The 15,185-nt window shown below is 43.3% G+C and overlaps 1 protein-coding gene across 2 annotated transcripts in view; it reads right to left on the bottom strand.

Annotated features, from left to right (window-relative positions):
- Positions 1 to 15,185, bottom strand: part of ALN (allantoinase) — a 538,476-nt gene that overhangs the window by 75,335 nt on the left and 447,956 nt on the right. For both annotated transcript variants that reach the window (XM_089437896.1, XM_089437897.1), the window contains exon 15: positions 14,662 to 14,811. In XM_089437896.1, the coding sequence (XP_089294022.1) occupies positions 14,686 to 14,811 (126 nt within the window). In that variant the 3' untranslated portion in view covers positions 14,662 to 14,685. The remainder of the gene's footprint in view (positions 1 to 14,661; positions 14,812 to 15,185) is intronic.

The following is a 15,185-nucleotide window of genomic DNA, read 5'->3' as shown; positions in this document are numbered from 1 at the left end:
AAGGTATTTTCCTTGACACTATACTCAGGAGGGGAGGAAGGCTCACAGTTACTTGAGATCATATGACCAGGGGTGAGGGAATCACTTGATGAGGACTCAAGATGATGACCAATAGGAAAAAGGGAGAAAGAAGTATTGTATTCAACAGGTTTGGCTTTCCCAAAATCATAATCTAGATTCTCAAGTGATTTGAACATGGAATTAGTCTTATCAATTTCCTTAATATCAAAGATTGGGTCTCTCTTAATTTCTAATTGCCCCTCTTTAAGTAAAGGAAAATGAAGATTCTCCTTCCCAAACAGTGTTTGAGGTGAAAGGAAGACCAATCTCATCCTCATCCTCCTTGTTGGTGTTGTAAATGAGAGCGCAATCAAATTGAGGACCAACAATTTCCCATTTCCCCTTTTCAATGTGGAAAAAATCTTTAATGTCATTTTTTAAGGGGCTAATGGAACCATCTTTCTCAATGTTTTCAAAAGAGGATTCATCAGGAGTACTATCCTTGAGAAAGGTAGAGTTCGTCTCAATTTCACTTTCCACAAATTCATCCTTCCCAGCACGTGTCCTCAAAATCATCATTTTCACCATGCGGACCCAAAGAGGACTCATCTTCTTGCTCATTACCTAGATTCTTGATGTCTTGATGATGCTCAATGAAAGCTTCCCCTTTGATGCTTAATGTAGGGTGTACTTGAAAATGTCTAAGAAAGCCTTCAACGAACTCTTCAATAGATGAGATACTCCTAGGTTCATGATTGTGCAGCCCTGAGTTTTGACCTCTGAGAGATCCCATCAACAATAACATAAGGACATCTTGGTGGAAATCCTTCTCTCTTGAAGCATGTGCATTAAATCTTTCTACGTGGTTAGATGCGGAGAGTGGATCACCATCAAACATGGGCATCCCATGTAGCATCCTTCCCGCGACATGATTAGGATGTCCAGGGATGCTAGCAATGTCCAAAGAGGGAAATTTACGAAAAAATGACAACTTGTTTGAGGTATACATGAAACAAATGTAGGAGTCGTTAGGGTGAAATTAAAGATGCCTAGAAAAATGCTTGCTTCACCCTACAAGCATCGACCTTAAAGTTCAATAAAAACTAGGGCTTCGTTCTTTCAATGGAGTCGCCAATAATGATATGTCAATATGTCGTATGGGGAACAAAACACACGTCTCGGTCCCCAAAAACGACGTCCGAAATGTTACCACTCAAACCAGCAGGGGACCTAAAAGGGGTTCCTTAGAGGGAAATTGCTAGGTTAAGGGCAATGGTGGAGGCTTGGCCCATTGTCACCACAACTAAGTCTCCCTGCACTTTACAGACTTTCACCGATGGGAGGAGTCCTGGTAGTGTAGGGATCACTTGTAAGGTATATGTCAATGGATAGGTGGAAAGTGACCCTCGAAACCCTTTCCTAAGGATGGAGTGAAGAATGGAACTTGCTTGCTCTATGGCAAGGGACTTGGTCCTCCAGGGGTACGGGGTGAGGATTGGAGGGTTGAGGGAGAAGGAATAGGCTAATAGATGAGGTTCTCAATCCCTACAATCCTTAGGAAACTTGGATTTCCAAATGGTCCTTGACAAATAATCTTTATTGAGAAGTGGGACCACATGGGGTCAGGTATACCCAGTCTAGGTTTAGGGATGGAATGTAGTGACCAATGATGTTCCTATCTTGGACAAGGTGAAAGGAAAGGACCAAAAACGAGTAATTACTTCAAAAGGTTGAATTAATCTTATTGAGGTCTAGCCTTGGGGATGCCTTGGCAAAATTCGATCCTAGATCTAGGGCTTGGGATTCTCGGAAATTCCATCGTTAGAATTGCCTCAAGTTTGGAGGAAAGGGAGGGGGCTGACAAGCGTAGTAGCTTGTAGGAGATTGAAAATTTTCCTTGGGTAATTTCCCAGGAAATTCATGACCTAGGTGACCTAATGGGGCAACACCTAGGGAAAAAGGGGAAAAGGGTAAAAATAGGGCCAAAATGATCACCCTTTTTGAGGGATCTGTGCCTAATTCACTTGGGGATATGGAGTCAAGGATGATGATGAGTAAGAACTTGGTTTCTTGATCAAGGAGGCCCGGAAAGTCAGCTTCATCCAATGTTGAGAGAAAGAAAAGAAAAGTGGCCTTCAAGCATTTATACCTCAAAGAAAATGATGCAAGCTTATTGAGACAAATAATCTCTAGGGAATTTCATTCATATAACATTGGCCCATACATTAAATTAGCTAAAACATGCTTAATTCCACATTTCAAACTAGCCCTAAGTTTAGTAGTATCCAACAACAAGAATAACAACGTTTAAATTTACTTAAAAGCATTATAGAATATATCCAACCAACATTTTGTTTGCAAGACAAAGCTCCAAGACAAAAAATAGCCCAAATCCATACGTCAAAATTCATCCATCTCCAAAAAATATCCTCCAAGGAAAAAATGTGAAGTTCTCTATGATTAGAGAGACCCCAAGTCAAGTGATGATCCAAATGAATGTATCTAACATCAATATATATCCTCCTAAGGAGTTCGAGTTAGCTTATGGGCCTACATTAACCCCTAATGATAAAATAATGTGCAAATAAAACCCTATCGGTGACAGGCCCACCAAACTAGCTCATAAGCGCTGAATTTTCTAAGTCTATCTATTAGAAAATTAATCTGTATTCTGCTGGTTTATTTCTCCTACTTGTCTAAATCCGAACAAGTTATTTAATACAATTAAATATCAAAATAAACACAATACAGTCACAACATCTACAGATCATCAACTGAAAGAAAACAAGCACACAAGTGACACCTTTATTTTTGGACCAATGTCCCCGGAAAAACCCAATGCGGGAAAACCGGTGCAGCGATTCAGAGGGTTATATTATTAAGTAGTCTGAGTACAACTGGGTGCCTAATCCGGCTCACCCAAAAGAGAAAAATACATGGCATCAATACCTCTATATCCAGAAATAGGTATTCAGAAAACCTGTCCCACGAAACCCTATCCGGCACAACTGAAGCTCAGCACTGGCCCTTTTGGCCTTTGCGTCAGCCCCAAGACTCCCTATGTCAGCCCTCTGAGGCACTGCGCAACCTCTGGGAGCCTCTATGTCACTCCCTCTGCCCTCTGCGTAGATGAGGCAGTCTCTCTGGACTCTGCGCTGCCTTTGCTAGGCTCTGCATAGCCTGGACTGGCTGTCGCTCTGCCTCTCTTCGCTTCTGTGTTGGTCTCCCAGGATTGTCCTTGCCTCTCTGCCTTGTACTCACTGCCCCTCGTTGTTGATCACTGATTCAACTTTGCTTAGCAACCTCGCTCTAGCAAAATGAATGACTGATCACTCTGGTGTGTTCTCCAACTGACCCTCAAGCCTCTTCTTATACTTTTCTCGTTGGTCCATCAATGGTCGAGATTAAATCTCTAATCAACGACTAAGATTAGATTTGGCTTGAGTAACCCAGTTTTATATTAATACCCATTAATATTTTATTTTTCCTAAATTTAGACTTATATTAATACCCATTAATATTTTATTTTTCCTAAATTTAGACTTAGGAACTCCATTAAAAATATTAATTATTTTAATATCTCTCAAACCAGGTACAATATGTTCAAACCATTTTTGGGTCTTGGAGATCTCATGTGCTTTAGGCTCTCCACCAATTTTCATGGCTAGAGCACATCCGATGCTACCCCAAATCAACAGTCCCTCTTAGCGAGGACTGTGCTCTACTAATACTCCACACTGAGCATCACCGTGATTATCTGGAATTGGTCCTTGTGCTGATGCTAGGCCTCCCCGCCCAACATCCTCTGCACTGCTGCATCCTGTACTGCTGCCCATGGCCCTGCCACTGCTACTGCTGCATCCGTACGGCAGCTCCCTCTGCATTCGTGTCGTTGCTGGTCCATCCTCCCAACACTGCATCCCCTCTCATCATGTTGCATTGTGATACTACACTGCAACTCAATTACTGAGAGGTAAGTAACTGATCCACCCAACTTCTGACATCCCTGTCAAGCTAGAAACACTCCTGATGCTAAAGCTCCCTCTGCTGCTAATAAGTTCTCCCTCTACTGACCTTTGCATTGTTGCAACAACTCCCTACATCTCACACTGTTGCACACCTCTCTGTGCCATCCTACACCGTTGCAACACTCCCATGCCTCTCGCACTGTTGTAGCTTGCTAGCCTCGCGTTGCCCGAGGACTTTTGCACTATAGCACCCTTTGCTGCTTCATCCGCATCCGTCTCTATTGACATCCGCCAGTCCTGCTACTCCTCTTTGAGGTTCCCGTAACAAGGTATAATCCAAGAGGTTGGGTACCTCAAGGATCCTGCCCCTCATCGCCTGTAGTCCTCCTGACTACAGCTCAATGTATCCCCACTTCTTCTCAAGTGGCACATGAGCACTTATGGCACAATTGTCATCCTCCTTGACTTCTTTCTTTGCCCTCGTTGGCGCTACCTTCGAGTCAGAAGCCTCTCCCTTGTTCTTCTTCCTTGGACATTGGTTTGCATAGTGACCCAGTTCCCCACAATGGAAGCACTTGACCTTGGAGAGGTCCTTCTTCTTCCTCTCTCCTGCTTTCTCGTAGATGCTAGAGCTGCATCCTCTTCCTCTTCCTTCTTGATCCTAACCCCTTTGCTGCTTCTCCTCGCCTTAGCCAGCCGTCTGATCTCTTCTTGACGAAGAGCCGCCCACAACTCTTCCCAATTTGGAAGACTCGTCCTGCCCAGTATGATCTGGACAAATGTCTCCCAATCCTCAGAGACTGCGTTAAGTGTGGTCCTCACCGTAAACTCTTGATTTGGTGTGGCCCCTATGGAAGTTAGCTGGTCACGGATCTCCTTCAACCGACCGAGGAAGACATCTATCTGCTCTCCCTTCTGCATCTGGTATGACCTTAGCAGATTCTCCAGGAGCATCTTCCTCTACACGGAAGTATGCTGGTACAATGTCTTCAAATTGTCCAACATCTCCTTTGTCGTTTCCTTCTCGGCAATATGTGGTACCACATGATCCTTGACCCCATCAAGGATGATGCACTTTGCCTTAACCATTGCCTCATCGTACCTTTCATTAGCTATTGGGTCAATTGGGATAGCCATCACTCTCAAGGTGAAGCCCTTGATACGATGTCTGTCTAGAATGGACAAGATCCTGGCGTTCTAGACCACAGAGTTGGACGCTCTGTCCAGCTTGTCTTGATCTCTCAGCCCATTCACAACCATCTCGTTGCTCTTTTGTCGACTCCTCTAAGTCTCTCTACTTCCCGCCTAGAAGTTCTTGGTTCGACTCCTGCTAAGTCTCTCTATTTTCCATCTGGAAGTTCTCCTCTGGACTCACTCTGAGTCCCAATTTCCCTCCTGGAAATCCTTCTGCCAACATCAAGTTGCGCCACTTCGATCGTCTGTGCAACTACAACACTGATCCAGATTTCTTGGTTAGAAATCCGCCTCAGCAGCAACTCCCTCCACCTTGGTCTTGGCCTGTTAGGTACTGTTCTGACCACAATACCCCACTAGCTTCGCTCTGCAAACTACTCGCGGGCCGCAGCCTCCTATGCCCCAGCAACTGAAGGATTGAGCCACTTGGCTCTGCGCAATCTTGGCACCTTAGCTCCCTTAGCCAACTGCGTCAACCCTCCTGGCCTCTGCGTGAGCCTGATTATAACTCCTTTAGCCTCTGCACTGCCTTTCTCTGGCCCAGAATGATGACGCAGTCCCTCTGCGTCACTCCTTCCTCTGTCACTTTCTGCAAAGTTCATCTCTGTCACTCGGAACAACTGAATCTGCTGCAAATGCTCTACTAATCTGATGCCTTCAGTTTTCTTGTGATCTGCAACCACGCTCTAATACCATGTTGAATTTTCTAAGTCTATCCGTTAGAAAATTAATCTGTATTCTTCTGGTTTATTTCTCCTACTTGTCTAAATTTGGACAAGTTATTTAATACAGTTAAATATCAAAATAAACAAAATACAGTCACAACATCTACATATCATCAACTGAAAGAAAACAAGGACACAAGTGACACTGTTATTTTTGGACCAATGTCCCCGGGAAAACCCAATGCGGGAAAACCAATGCAACTATTCAGAGGGTTATATTATTAAGTAGTCTATCTGAGTACAACTGGGTGCCTAATCTGGCTCACCCGACAGAGAAAAATACACGACAACAATACCTCTGTATCCGGAAACATGTATTCAGAAAACTTGTCCCACAAAACCCTCTTTGGTACAACTGAAGCTCAGTGTTGGCCCTTCTGGCCTCTGCGTCAGCCTCCTGCTGACCTGCGTCAGCCCCATGACTCCTTGCATTAGCCCTTTGAGGCCCTGTGCAGCCTCTGGGAGCCTCTACGTTGCTCCCTCTGTCCTATGCGTGGATGATGCAGTCTCTCTGGGCTTTGCACTGCCTCGATTGGGCTTTGCGTAACCTAGACTGACTGCTGCTCTGGCTCTCTTCGCTTCTGTGCTGGCCTCCCAGTATTGTCCCTACCTCTCTGCCTCATACTCACTGCCCCTCGTTGCTGATCACTGATTCAACTTTGCTTAGCAACCCCGCTCTAGCAAAATGAATGACTGATCAATCTGGTGTGTTCTCCAATTGACCCTCAAGCCTCTTCTTATACTTTTCTCGTTGGTCCATCAACGGCTAAGATTAGATTTGGCTTCATCCATGTCATTTGGAACCTTTTAATCCAGTTTTATATTAATACCCATTAATATTTTATTTTTCCTAAGTTTAGACTTAGGAACTCCATTAAAAATATTAATTATTTTAATATCTCCAAACTGGGTACAATCTGCCCAAACCATTTCTAGGTCTTAGAGATCTCATGCACTTTAGCCTCTCCACCAATTTTCATGGTTAGAGCACATTCGATGCTACCCATAATCAACAACAAGTGTAAAAATAAGCCTCACAAGGGGCCAAATAATAATATGTACATGTTGTGGGGCCCTCCAAAGGCCTAATAATGTCCTGAAGTGCCATATTGAGGAATAAATTCCTCGGAATATGATGGACAAGGGGGTGGCCCCTTGTTCTCCAAGTGGTAGCCTTGTGGTGCTCCCAGTGGGTATGAGGGCACATAAATGACCCCATGGGTCTCCATATGAATTAGAGATGCCTGTAGATCCTTTGCAAGGGTCTAAGTGGTGGAATGTATGTTGTCATGAGATCGTACAAGTCCTGGGACACCTGCCAAGTGTGTGGGGCTCCTATGGGGGCCTGTTGGGCATAATGTACCAAGCATATCACCATCATCCCAAAAGTCGATCGCTAGTAGTCTCTGAGCATTGATGAAGATCCGTGGAGTGTTGCCCGCGATCGTGGACGCTAATGGCTCTCGATGCACACCCTATATGTGCCAATGTAGACCTTTGGGGATAGGATCCTGTATAGGGAGACCAAAACCCAAATGGAAGCCACCTGTAATCCTACATAAGATCCAATGCATCCCCTAGGCTTCCAACACAACCAGTGATTAAAATAGTCGGGTAAAAGAGTTTACAAATCATGGATAACAAAGTGGGAACTTCATAATGGCATGCCCTTTCGTAGTGGGCTTTGGCATGTGCTAGTGTCTCTAGGCTCCAAACGGGGTTAACCAAGTACCTTATTAGGTGGTTTTAGCCCTTAAAGGGATAGTATGTCTAAGGTACGTCCCTCTAATGGGGGTAGCGAGTGATAAATAAGTGGAATGGAGTAGGGAATGAGAGGAGCAATCTTGGGCCACATATTGGGGCATAGGGGTAGCTAGATAAGGGGTAGCCCACACTTGGGTACGTAATGTGTAGGAGGGAGAAATCATGGTACATGAGGTACCTCTGCCTTGATTTTTCCACACTTCTTTATATGCCTTTTGCTTTTTATGAATTTCCTTTAATTAACTGCTTGTGGCTCAAAGGACAAGAGTATAATGTGTAAGATATAGTAGTGATTGCCTCTTTTGGGTAGGGCGGTTCATTGCCCTCCAAGGGTTGGGGCAATCATGGGTTACTGAATGATAAAGGGGGCTCATCTAAGGCCTATGGAACCAGGGTGATGACCATGGATTGGGGTAGAGCTCATGTATTGGCTTTTGCCCAAGTGCTGAATATTTTGTCCCGGCCATCTTTTGCATTTTGTGGTACAATTTCCTATTAAATGTGGCCAATTATGCTTTTCTTCTTTTCTTTTAACCGCTTCAACCTCTGGGGCATCATTCTAGGCCTCACCCAAGGTGGGGGCAAGGGGATAGGGAGGCTGGCCCTATGTGGACCCGACATGGAAATGTGGACCCAGGCGGGAGAAATGATGAATGGGGTATAAGGAGTGGAAAGAGAGTAATATATGCGGATAAAGGAGCAAGACCACGCACCCAAAGTTGAGGTTTCCCATGTAGTACCACCCTAGAACCAAATGGTCAATAAGGAGATCCCACGAGACTAAGATCCAAGGGTAACAACCAAAAGAGATCAAGGGGACAAGAGCACAAACTAAGCCCACCCTTTTTGCCAAATCCCCCCATCAATCCATACCCAGAAGTATCCATGATAACTAAACCCCATACTCAATTACCAAATGACCAGACGTACCTCTAGAGTCTGGAGGCCCACCTTCAAACATACGATCAATAAAGGTGGGTGAGAGACCACATGGCTGGTTTGGGTGGCAGAGAAATGACACAACGAGCTAGTAGGATGCTGCAAGGGGCTGCTGGCTGCCAGTTGATGCTCATCATGGAGAAAAATTTCTCCTGGGGATATCACCCACGAAGTGGTGGGTAACAAAGCCCATGAGGACAAAGGAAAACACACTAAGTTTTAGTCCCTATGGATTGGGCCATTCACAGTGCACAAAAAGCTTGGCCAACACACTTATCGTCTTCAATCACTTGACGAGAAGATTGACTCTCTCCCTATCAATGGCCAAGACTTAAAACATTATTTTCAATGAAGATCTGGGGTTGTGCCCTACACTGTGTACATAGTCTTTTCTTTTGTTATATGTTGTTTGCTTGTGTTTTGTTTTGGTTTTCGTTATGAGAATAAGTGTTGTGCATGAACATGTTGTGGCCGAACTATTGAGAGTCTTGTGACACTTTAGCATTTGGTTAGGTTTCTGTCCATCTTCCTTGTGTTGGTTACATCTTTTGGTCGATGAAGTTTTGACAGAAAATATGATTCATCCATAAGGAGAGTTTTGCTTCAACCATGAACCCATGTCTAGTCCGGAAACCTTGTGCCTACACTCAGTCTTTATGTTTTGGTGTCTTCAAGCTTATCCAACTAGTCGAAACAGAGAAGGGGAGAAACCTAAACCAACAAACCTAACTCAGAGCTCTCTATATGCTTCTTTGAAGGAACAACCTCTTCTGCTCTCAATAAGTCAGGATCCCTCTGCCACCCCAAAATAAATAAGTGTTGATGCACAGTTCTCTTAGAATAAATAAATAAAGATGAAAGAAGAGAAATAATTCTTGTGCAGAGAGGTGAAGCAAGCAACTTTGTTGGGGTACTATCCAAGCTTGCTAGTAGTGGAGCAATGTTTGTGTTCTTGCGCAACTCCGTCAGGATACTGTCTAGGCCTATTGGCAGCGGAGCAACACTAGAGATGAAAAATCATACTCTGAAAATTCTAAGCTCGCGAGCTACACCACCCTTCCCGACTCAAAACATTGTGATATGTTGAATCTTATGTTGTGTTCAACCGAGAAGGTATAAGGGGGGAACATGTCTATTTGTGGGGTGAGTGGGAAGACCAAAGTAATCTGCACGATGAATCAATACTCCCCAAAGAACCGAGGCCTTGCATAGAAAAAGCTAACCGAGATAGAGAAGTTGGAGTTCAACCAATGTGTCACCAAGCATTGTAGTTGCTGCAACACTCTAAAATTTTAACTTACACTCAATTTCAGAGCCTTCCTTGGTCTTGTACATTGTTGTCGCAAACACTAGAGCTTATTTCATGAGCTTCCTTGTAGTGTTTTGTTCCCCTTTGCATGTTGGATTAACTGTCGTCTTTTGGCTTGTTAGGCTATCACGCGATGTTTACAAGTCTTTTCTCATTGTTTCAAAGGTTTTCCTTTGTGTATATGAGTTGTTCTAACTATGTAAACATCTCTCGCACCCATACATAAAGTCTTGAGCACAGTCGCACAAGTGTTGTTACAGTCGTCCCAAAGTCTATCTTAAGTGTCACACTTGTCGTATCTTGTCGTAAAACAGTCACACGGAGGGAAATGCGTTGTTTATGTGTTTGGATGATCTATGTTGCCCTGTCGTCAAAGTATGCTAAGTGTGTGATCTCAGTCAAGGTTCATCACAGTTCATCACCTATCCCACACTTGGCCATTTTCGGAAAAATGTCCCGACCAAGCAACTTAGCTTCATCGGACCCCTTTTGAATTGTGCACTGCACAGTCTCAGCCCTTTAAGCTGTGACCTTGCTGCTTGGCTCTGCGCAATGCGCAGTCCCTGTCTCCCAGGACTGTTGCACTATGTAGTTCCTGTGCCCAGACCCAGGCCTTGCCTCCAGAATTGCGCAATTATGTCCTCCAGCCCGGATTGAACTGCTCATCCCCTGAGTGCTTGAACTATGCAGTTGTGCAAAATCCCAAACTCCCTTGACTCCCAAAACTGTGCAATTGGCTCTCCTAGTGTCCATTCCCTCAGCCTGATCCCACTGGCCCCAGAAACTACGTAGTCTTGTCTTTCAGGGTTCCTTGAGCTACGCACTGCGCAGTCTCAGAGCTCAAGCTCTTCCCCTTAACTGCTAGAATTGCGCACTACGCAGTCTCAGAGCTCAAGCTCTTCCCCTTGACTACTATAATTGCACACTGCGCAGTCACTGAGCTCCTCTTCCTAGCCTGTCACATGTTCCGGGCTTAGTTGGTGGATCAAAATGCATCATCTTAGACTAGGGGGGTTTCAGATTGATGTTGTCTCGTCAAGAGTGAATTGCAGGAACAAGTTCCCTATGATGTCATGGCAAGATGATGGAGAAAGAGGAGGGAAGCATGCCTAAAGACTCTCTTGTAGCTGAACTGACAAGTTGATCAATCAAGAGAAAGCGAAGGGATACAAGTTTGCGACCACCATCCAAGACTAAATATCATTGAAGATTTCGCATCACCAATCCATGCGGAGGTGAAGAGAAAGCATCTTCAAAAAGACATCTAGCACTGAGGAGCAACAATGTCTTGACATTGCCACATCATCAAGCAGTCCATGTTAGCAGTGTCATGTCATGAGTGGTCATATGCCACATCACTATTGTGGATCATGTATATTGCATTCAAATGTATTGTAAAATGGAAGTCCAAAGGACACACATGTAATGTAAAGAGTCATATAAGATGAAAAGTCATAGGAAGTCAAACAGTGATAAGGGTAGTGAATGAGTCACCCTTGGTTATATATACTCCCTCATTGTATGAGCAAGGGACTTTTCACCTTGGCTCCTCCCACAAGGCATTAGAGAGAAAAGCTAGTTCTTTGAGGAGCAAGGAGTGGCTCCAATGCTCCACTATTGGAGTTAGTGATGTACATTGTAAACATGTGTCTTGGAATTTTTACTTAATAACAAAAGCCTTCAAGGCCAACACGTTCTTCATGCATGGACTATGAATGTTTGTAAGACTATGCTGCAAATGTTTGTATTTCATGTTTTCACATGTGCTAAGATAGTTGAAATATTTCGGTTATTTTAGTGTTCATCTTATTGAGAATGTGTTGTAATGGTTGTTATTGTTGTCCCATCCTTGTGGACTATTTTGCGGGATATTAGACAAATATTTCTTCATTTATTGGTTGTAACGACTGTCGCATCTGCTGTGGACTATTCTGCTGGATGTTAGACAGACCCTTCTAGTTCGTGTGTGTCTCTTCTTGGGTGGTACTATTACCTCTCACCTAGAGGCTCACTTTTCTTCCCTCTCCGCAGTAGAAGAAGCTCGACACAATTTCAACTAAACACTCACCAGGCACACCCTCTTGCTTTTCAAGACACCATTGCATCCCTCTCTATTGCTGATAGCTAGAGCCAAGGAAAATCTTTAAGGATTTAGCAACCGGGCCTTTATATTAGACATGACTCCTACACCAAAAGGTGTGAGGTCTAATTGGGACTTCACTTTGGGGAGATTCCCTGAATGCTGGCGGGTCCAGCACTGTCAATAGGCGTGCAACATAGTTTGGTCACTCATACCCATTGTAGGCAACATAGTTTGGTCACTCATACCCATTGTAGGGATAGAGGCAGGATTCTCTTAGTGGTTATTGTCGATTGATCAGACAGAGCAGCATGAGTTGAGTGTGGACCAACGTCAACATAGCAGACTTGTTGCTTACACCGTTGTCCATGCCTTAGATTGGCGGGAGATCACGAGTTGGTCTCTTATTGATGGAGTACCATTCTTAGTCTGGGGCACTGTAAACCAGGAGCTCTTAGATGAGAGGGTTACTACATGTTTCAGTGAGCAGTGGGATGTGGACTGACAGTTCATTAGTATTTTAGTAGCACTGGCCCAACATCAACAGAGTGGGGTTGATCTTGGCCTATGCCAAAGGTTGGATAGGAGAGAGGTGATGGGTTGGTATTCGCTTGATGGAGCAGCAACTATAGCCGGAGACAAAGCACAGTCAGAGCCATGGGACTTGGGCAATGATTGGCCATGGTGGCATTGGGATCTAGGTGGATCTACTAGTAGCAGGTTGAGTCAGAGATGGGCATGGGATCCAGTCATGTTGGAGTTGCTTGGAGGCATGATGTGGACCAGTGGTTCATATGGGATCTTGGTATCAGTTTGCAGATGCCTCTACAGTGGACAGGTGTGGATTTCTTGAGGGCAAGCAATCTTGGGGCGAGAGGATTTGTCATGTCCCCATTTTTATTTTCCTCTATAGTACAACCATGGTGGATTTCCAGGGCACGAGATGGCCAAGTCATGGGAGCAGGTTTATGTCATCTGGGGTTCCGAGGGAGTTTTGAGGAGTTTTTATGGGATTTGATGGCATTTGCTCGGCATATTCCATCGTCCACACAACTTTCCTTTTGTTCCGTTGCATTCCGACAACTTTCAAAAATTAGTATCATTATGGGGGCTTAACTTAATTAATTATGCCCGAGGTGGCATTTTGGGAAGATTAATTGATGGAACACCTCAGTGTAATAGCTCGTTCGAACCGGAATGAGAAGATCTATAGGATGGGATGCTGAGAAGTGACTTTCAATGGTCAGAGAGAGTATGGTGGCCAATTTACCATTTTCCCACATTAAAAAGATATTTTAATTGAGGGTAAGGTGCTCAATGATTAAAATAGTAATAAAATAGGAGCTTCTAGAGAGGTCCATCAGATTTATAAAAAGGGAGGGGAAGGCCATTAGAGGACATCTTGGATTTGATCTTTCTTCTTGTGTGTGAGGTCGGAGAAACCGGTTCTCTACTTCATTGGTAGCCCCAGGACGGAAACCCTCGGGTGGTTCAGTGAAATTGGGCGAGTACCCATCTCCCCGGTGAATTCATCCAGAATTCACAGGAGAGCTTAGTAGTTTCATTTCAGTTCAGTTTTGGAGGGTTGGTTTCAGCATTGGAGAAGATCAGTTTTGGAGATCAGATTATCTATCTCAGCTATTTCAGTTATATCATCATGTACACTCTTTCAGTTATTTATTATAATGAAAGCTGAGATTATTTCTACTCATTGTGTTATTGAATTGCATGCACTCTACTTGTTATATTTTACATGACAATCTTTTGTTAAGTGAACGGTAATTTTATGTGAAGCGTTTGTTGCAACATTTTTCCATTTGGGACATTACAGTGCATTTGTCCTACAAGCTATGGATTTTTGTGTGGCTTTTTATTTATTAGGGGCTCCCTCCCAAGATCAGGTTGGCAAGGAGTGGCCTCTTTGAAGGTCTCTGTCCTATGATCAATCTGTCATTGTACAAAAACAGTGCAGCACATGTTCTGGGATTGTCAATTTGCTGAGAGATGTTGGAACAGTTTGTTCCTTTAGAGGAGGGTACAATGGCGGGTCCTTTTTTGGAGGGTGATTGCAGCTATTTAGTTCATTCCTCATTTAATGATGTTTAGTACCCGCTGCAGATCTTTACTTTGTTTACTCTGTAGAAGATTCACTGTGAATTTGTTTTTGATAATGCGGTTAGTTCTTTGTTTTCTTTTTGTAACTGTCTGAGAGATGAGGTGTGCATGTAGTTGTTGGACAAAGGTTTTTTGATCATTTAAGGATGCCAAATCACTAGATATAGTTACATATGGAATTGAGTAAATGTTCTATGATTTGCACTAATTTCGTCATGCATTGGACATTTTTTTGCTGTGATTTGACTGATTTGGTCATATATGTGTCCAAATCATAAAACCTTTATAGGCGACTCCGTTGCATATTCTGACTTCAATTTATTAGCGTTGAGGAAGAGTATTTAAATTCTATTGTCATACTCTTCTGTTATTTGTTTTGCTGATGTAAATATTGTCCTGTGAATATAAGAATTTAAATATAAACAAATTAATTAATTAATTAATAAATTTATGCAATAAAACTACACTTTTCCAAAAGCAATAAATACCAGAGTAAATAGAATTTGTCTTCTGCTGCTTATTGAAGTGCAAACGAAACCATTCCAGTATTAAGTGCACAATAATTACCTCTTACTAGGAGAAACGTTGTCTCTAAACAGCGAGAATAGGAGCACCACAAGCAGCTGTAGCATGTTGATCATCCTCATAAACCAAGTTCCCTCGCACAAATGTTGCAATCACGGTTCCAGATAATTGCCGCCCTGCATATGGTGTAACCTGTTGGCAGCAAATATTTCAAGGAACTTATTGAAGACTTTATGGAATCAGTCTCTAAAGATGTTACCTTTGTAGTTTCAGAGAAGTTGATGCATTATTGAGATAACAAAATAACCAAAATGATGGAACTGTTGTCTACTCATCTCCATGAGAATAGGTCAAAGAGTAAGCTTGGTTAGAGCACATAGAAAATATATCTTCTAATATATATTGATTTCATGTGTTAAAAAATCCAACATACCTCAATACATATCTTTCATTTTCATGATCAGAAAACCATGAGATATAAGCTACACGCCGTGCTGGATTTAGACAAGATATTCAACTATGGACCATCTGACTACCTTAAGGATTGTATCGAAGGCATGTACTGA

This window comes from Pinus tabuliformis, chromosome 9 (genome assembly GCF_031772625.1).
Source record: "Pinus tabuliformis cultivar Carrire ecotype Pingquan chromosome 9, CPIR1, whole genome shotgun sequence".
Classification (NCBI taxonomy): Eukaryota; Viridiplantae; Streptophyta; class Pinopsida; order Pinales; family Pinaceae; genus Pinus; species Pinus tabuliformis.
Note: the sequence above shows the minus strand (reverse complement) of the source record. Positions and strands in the feature narration are given on the sequence as shown.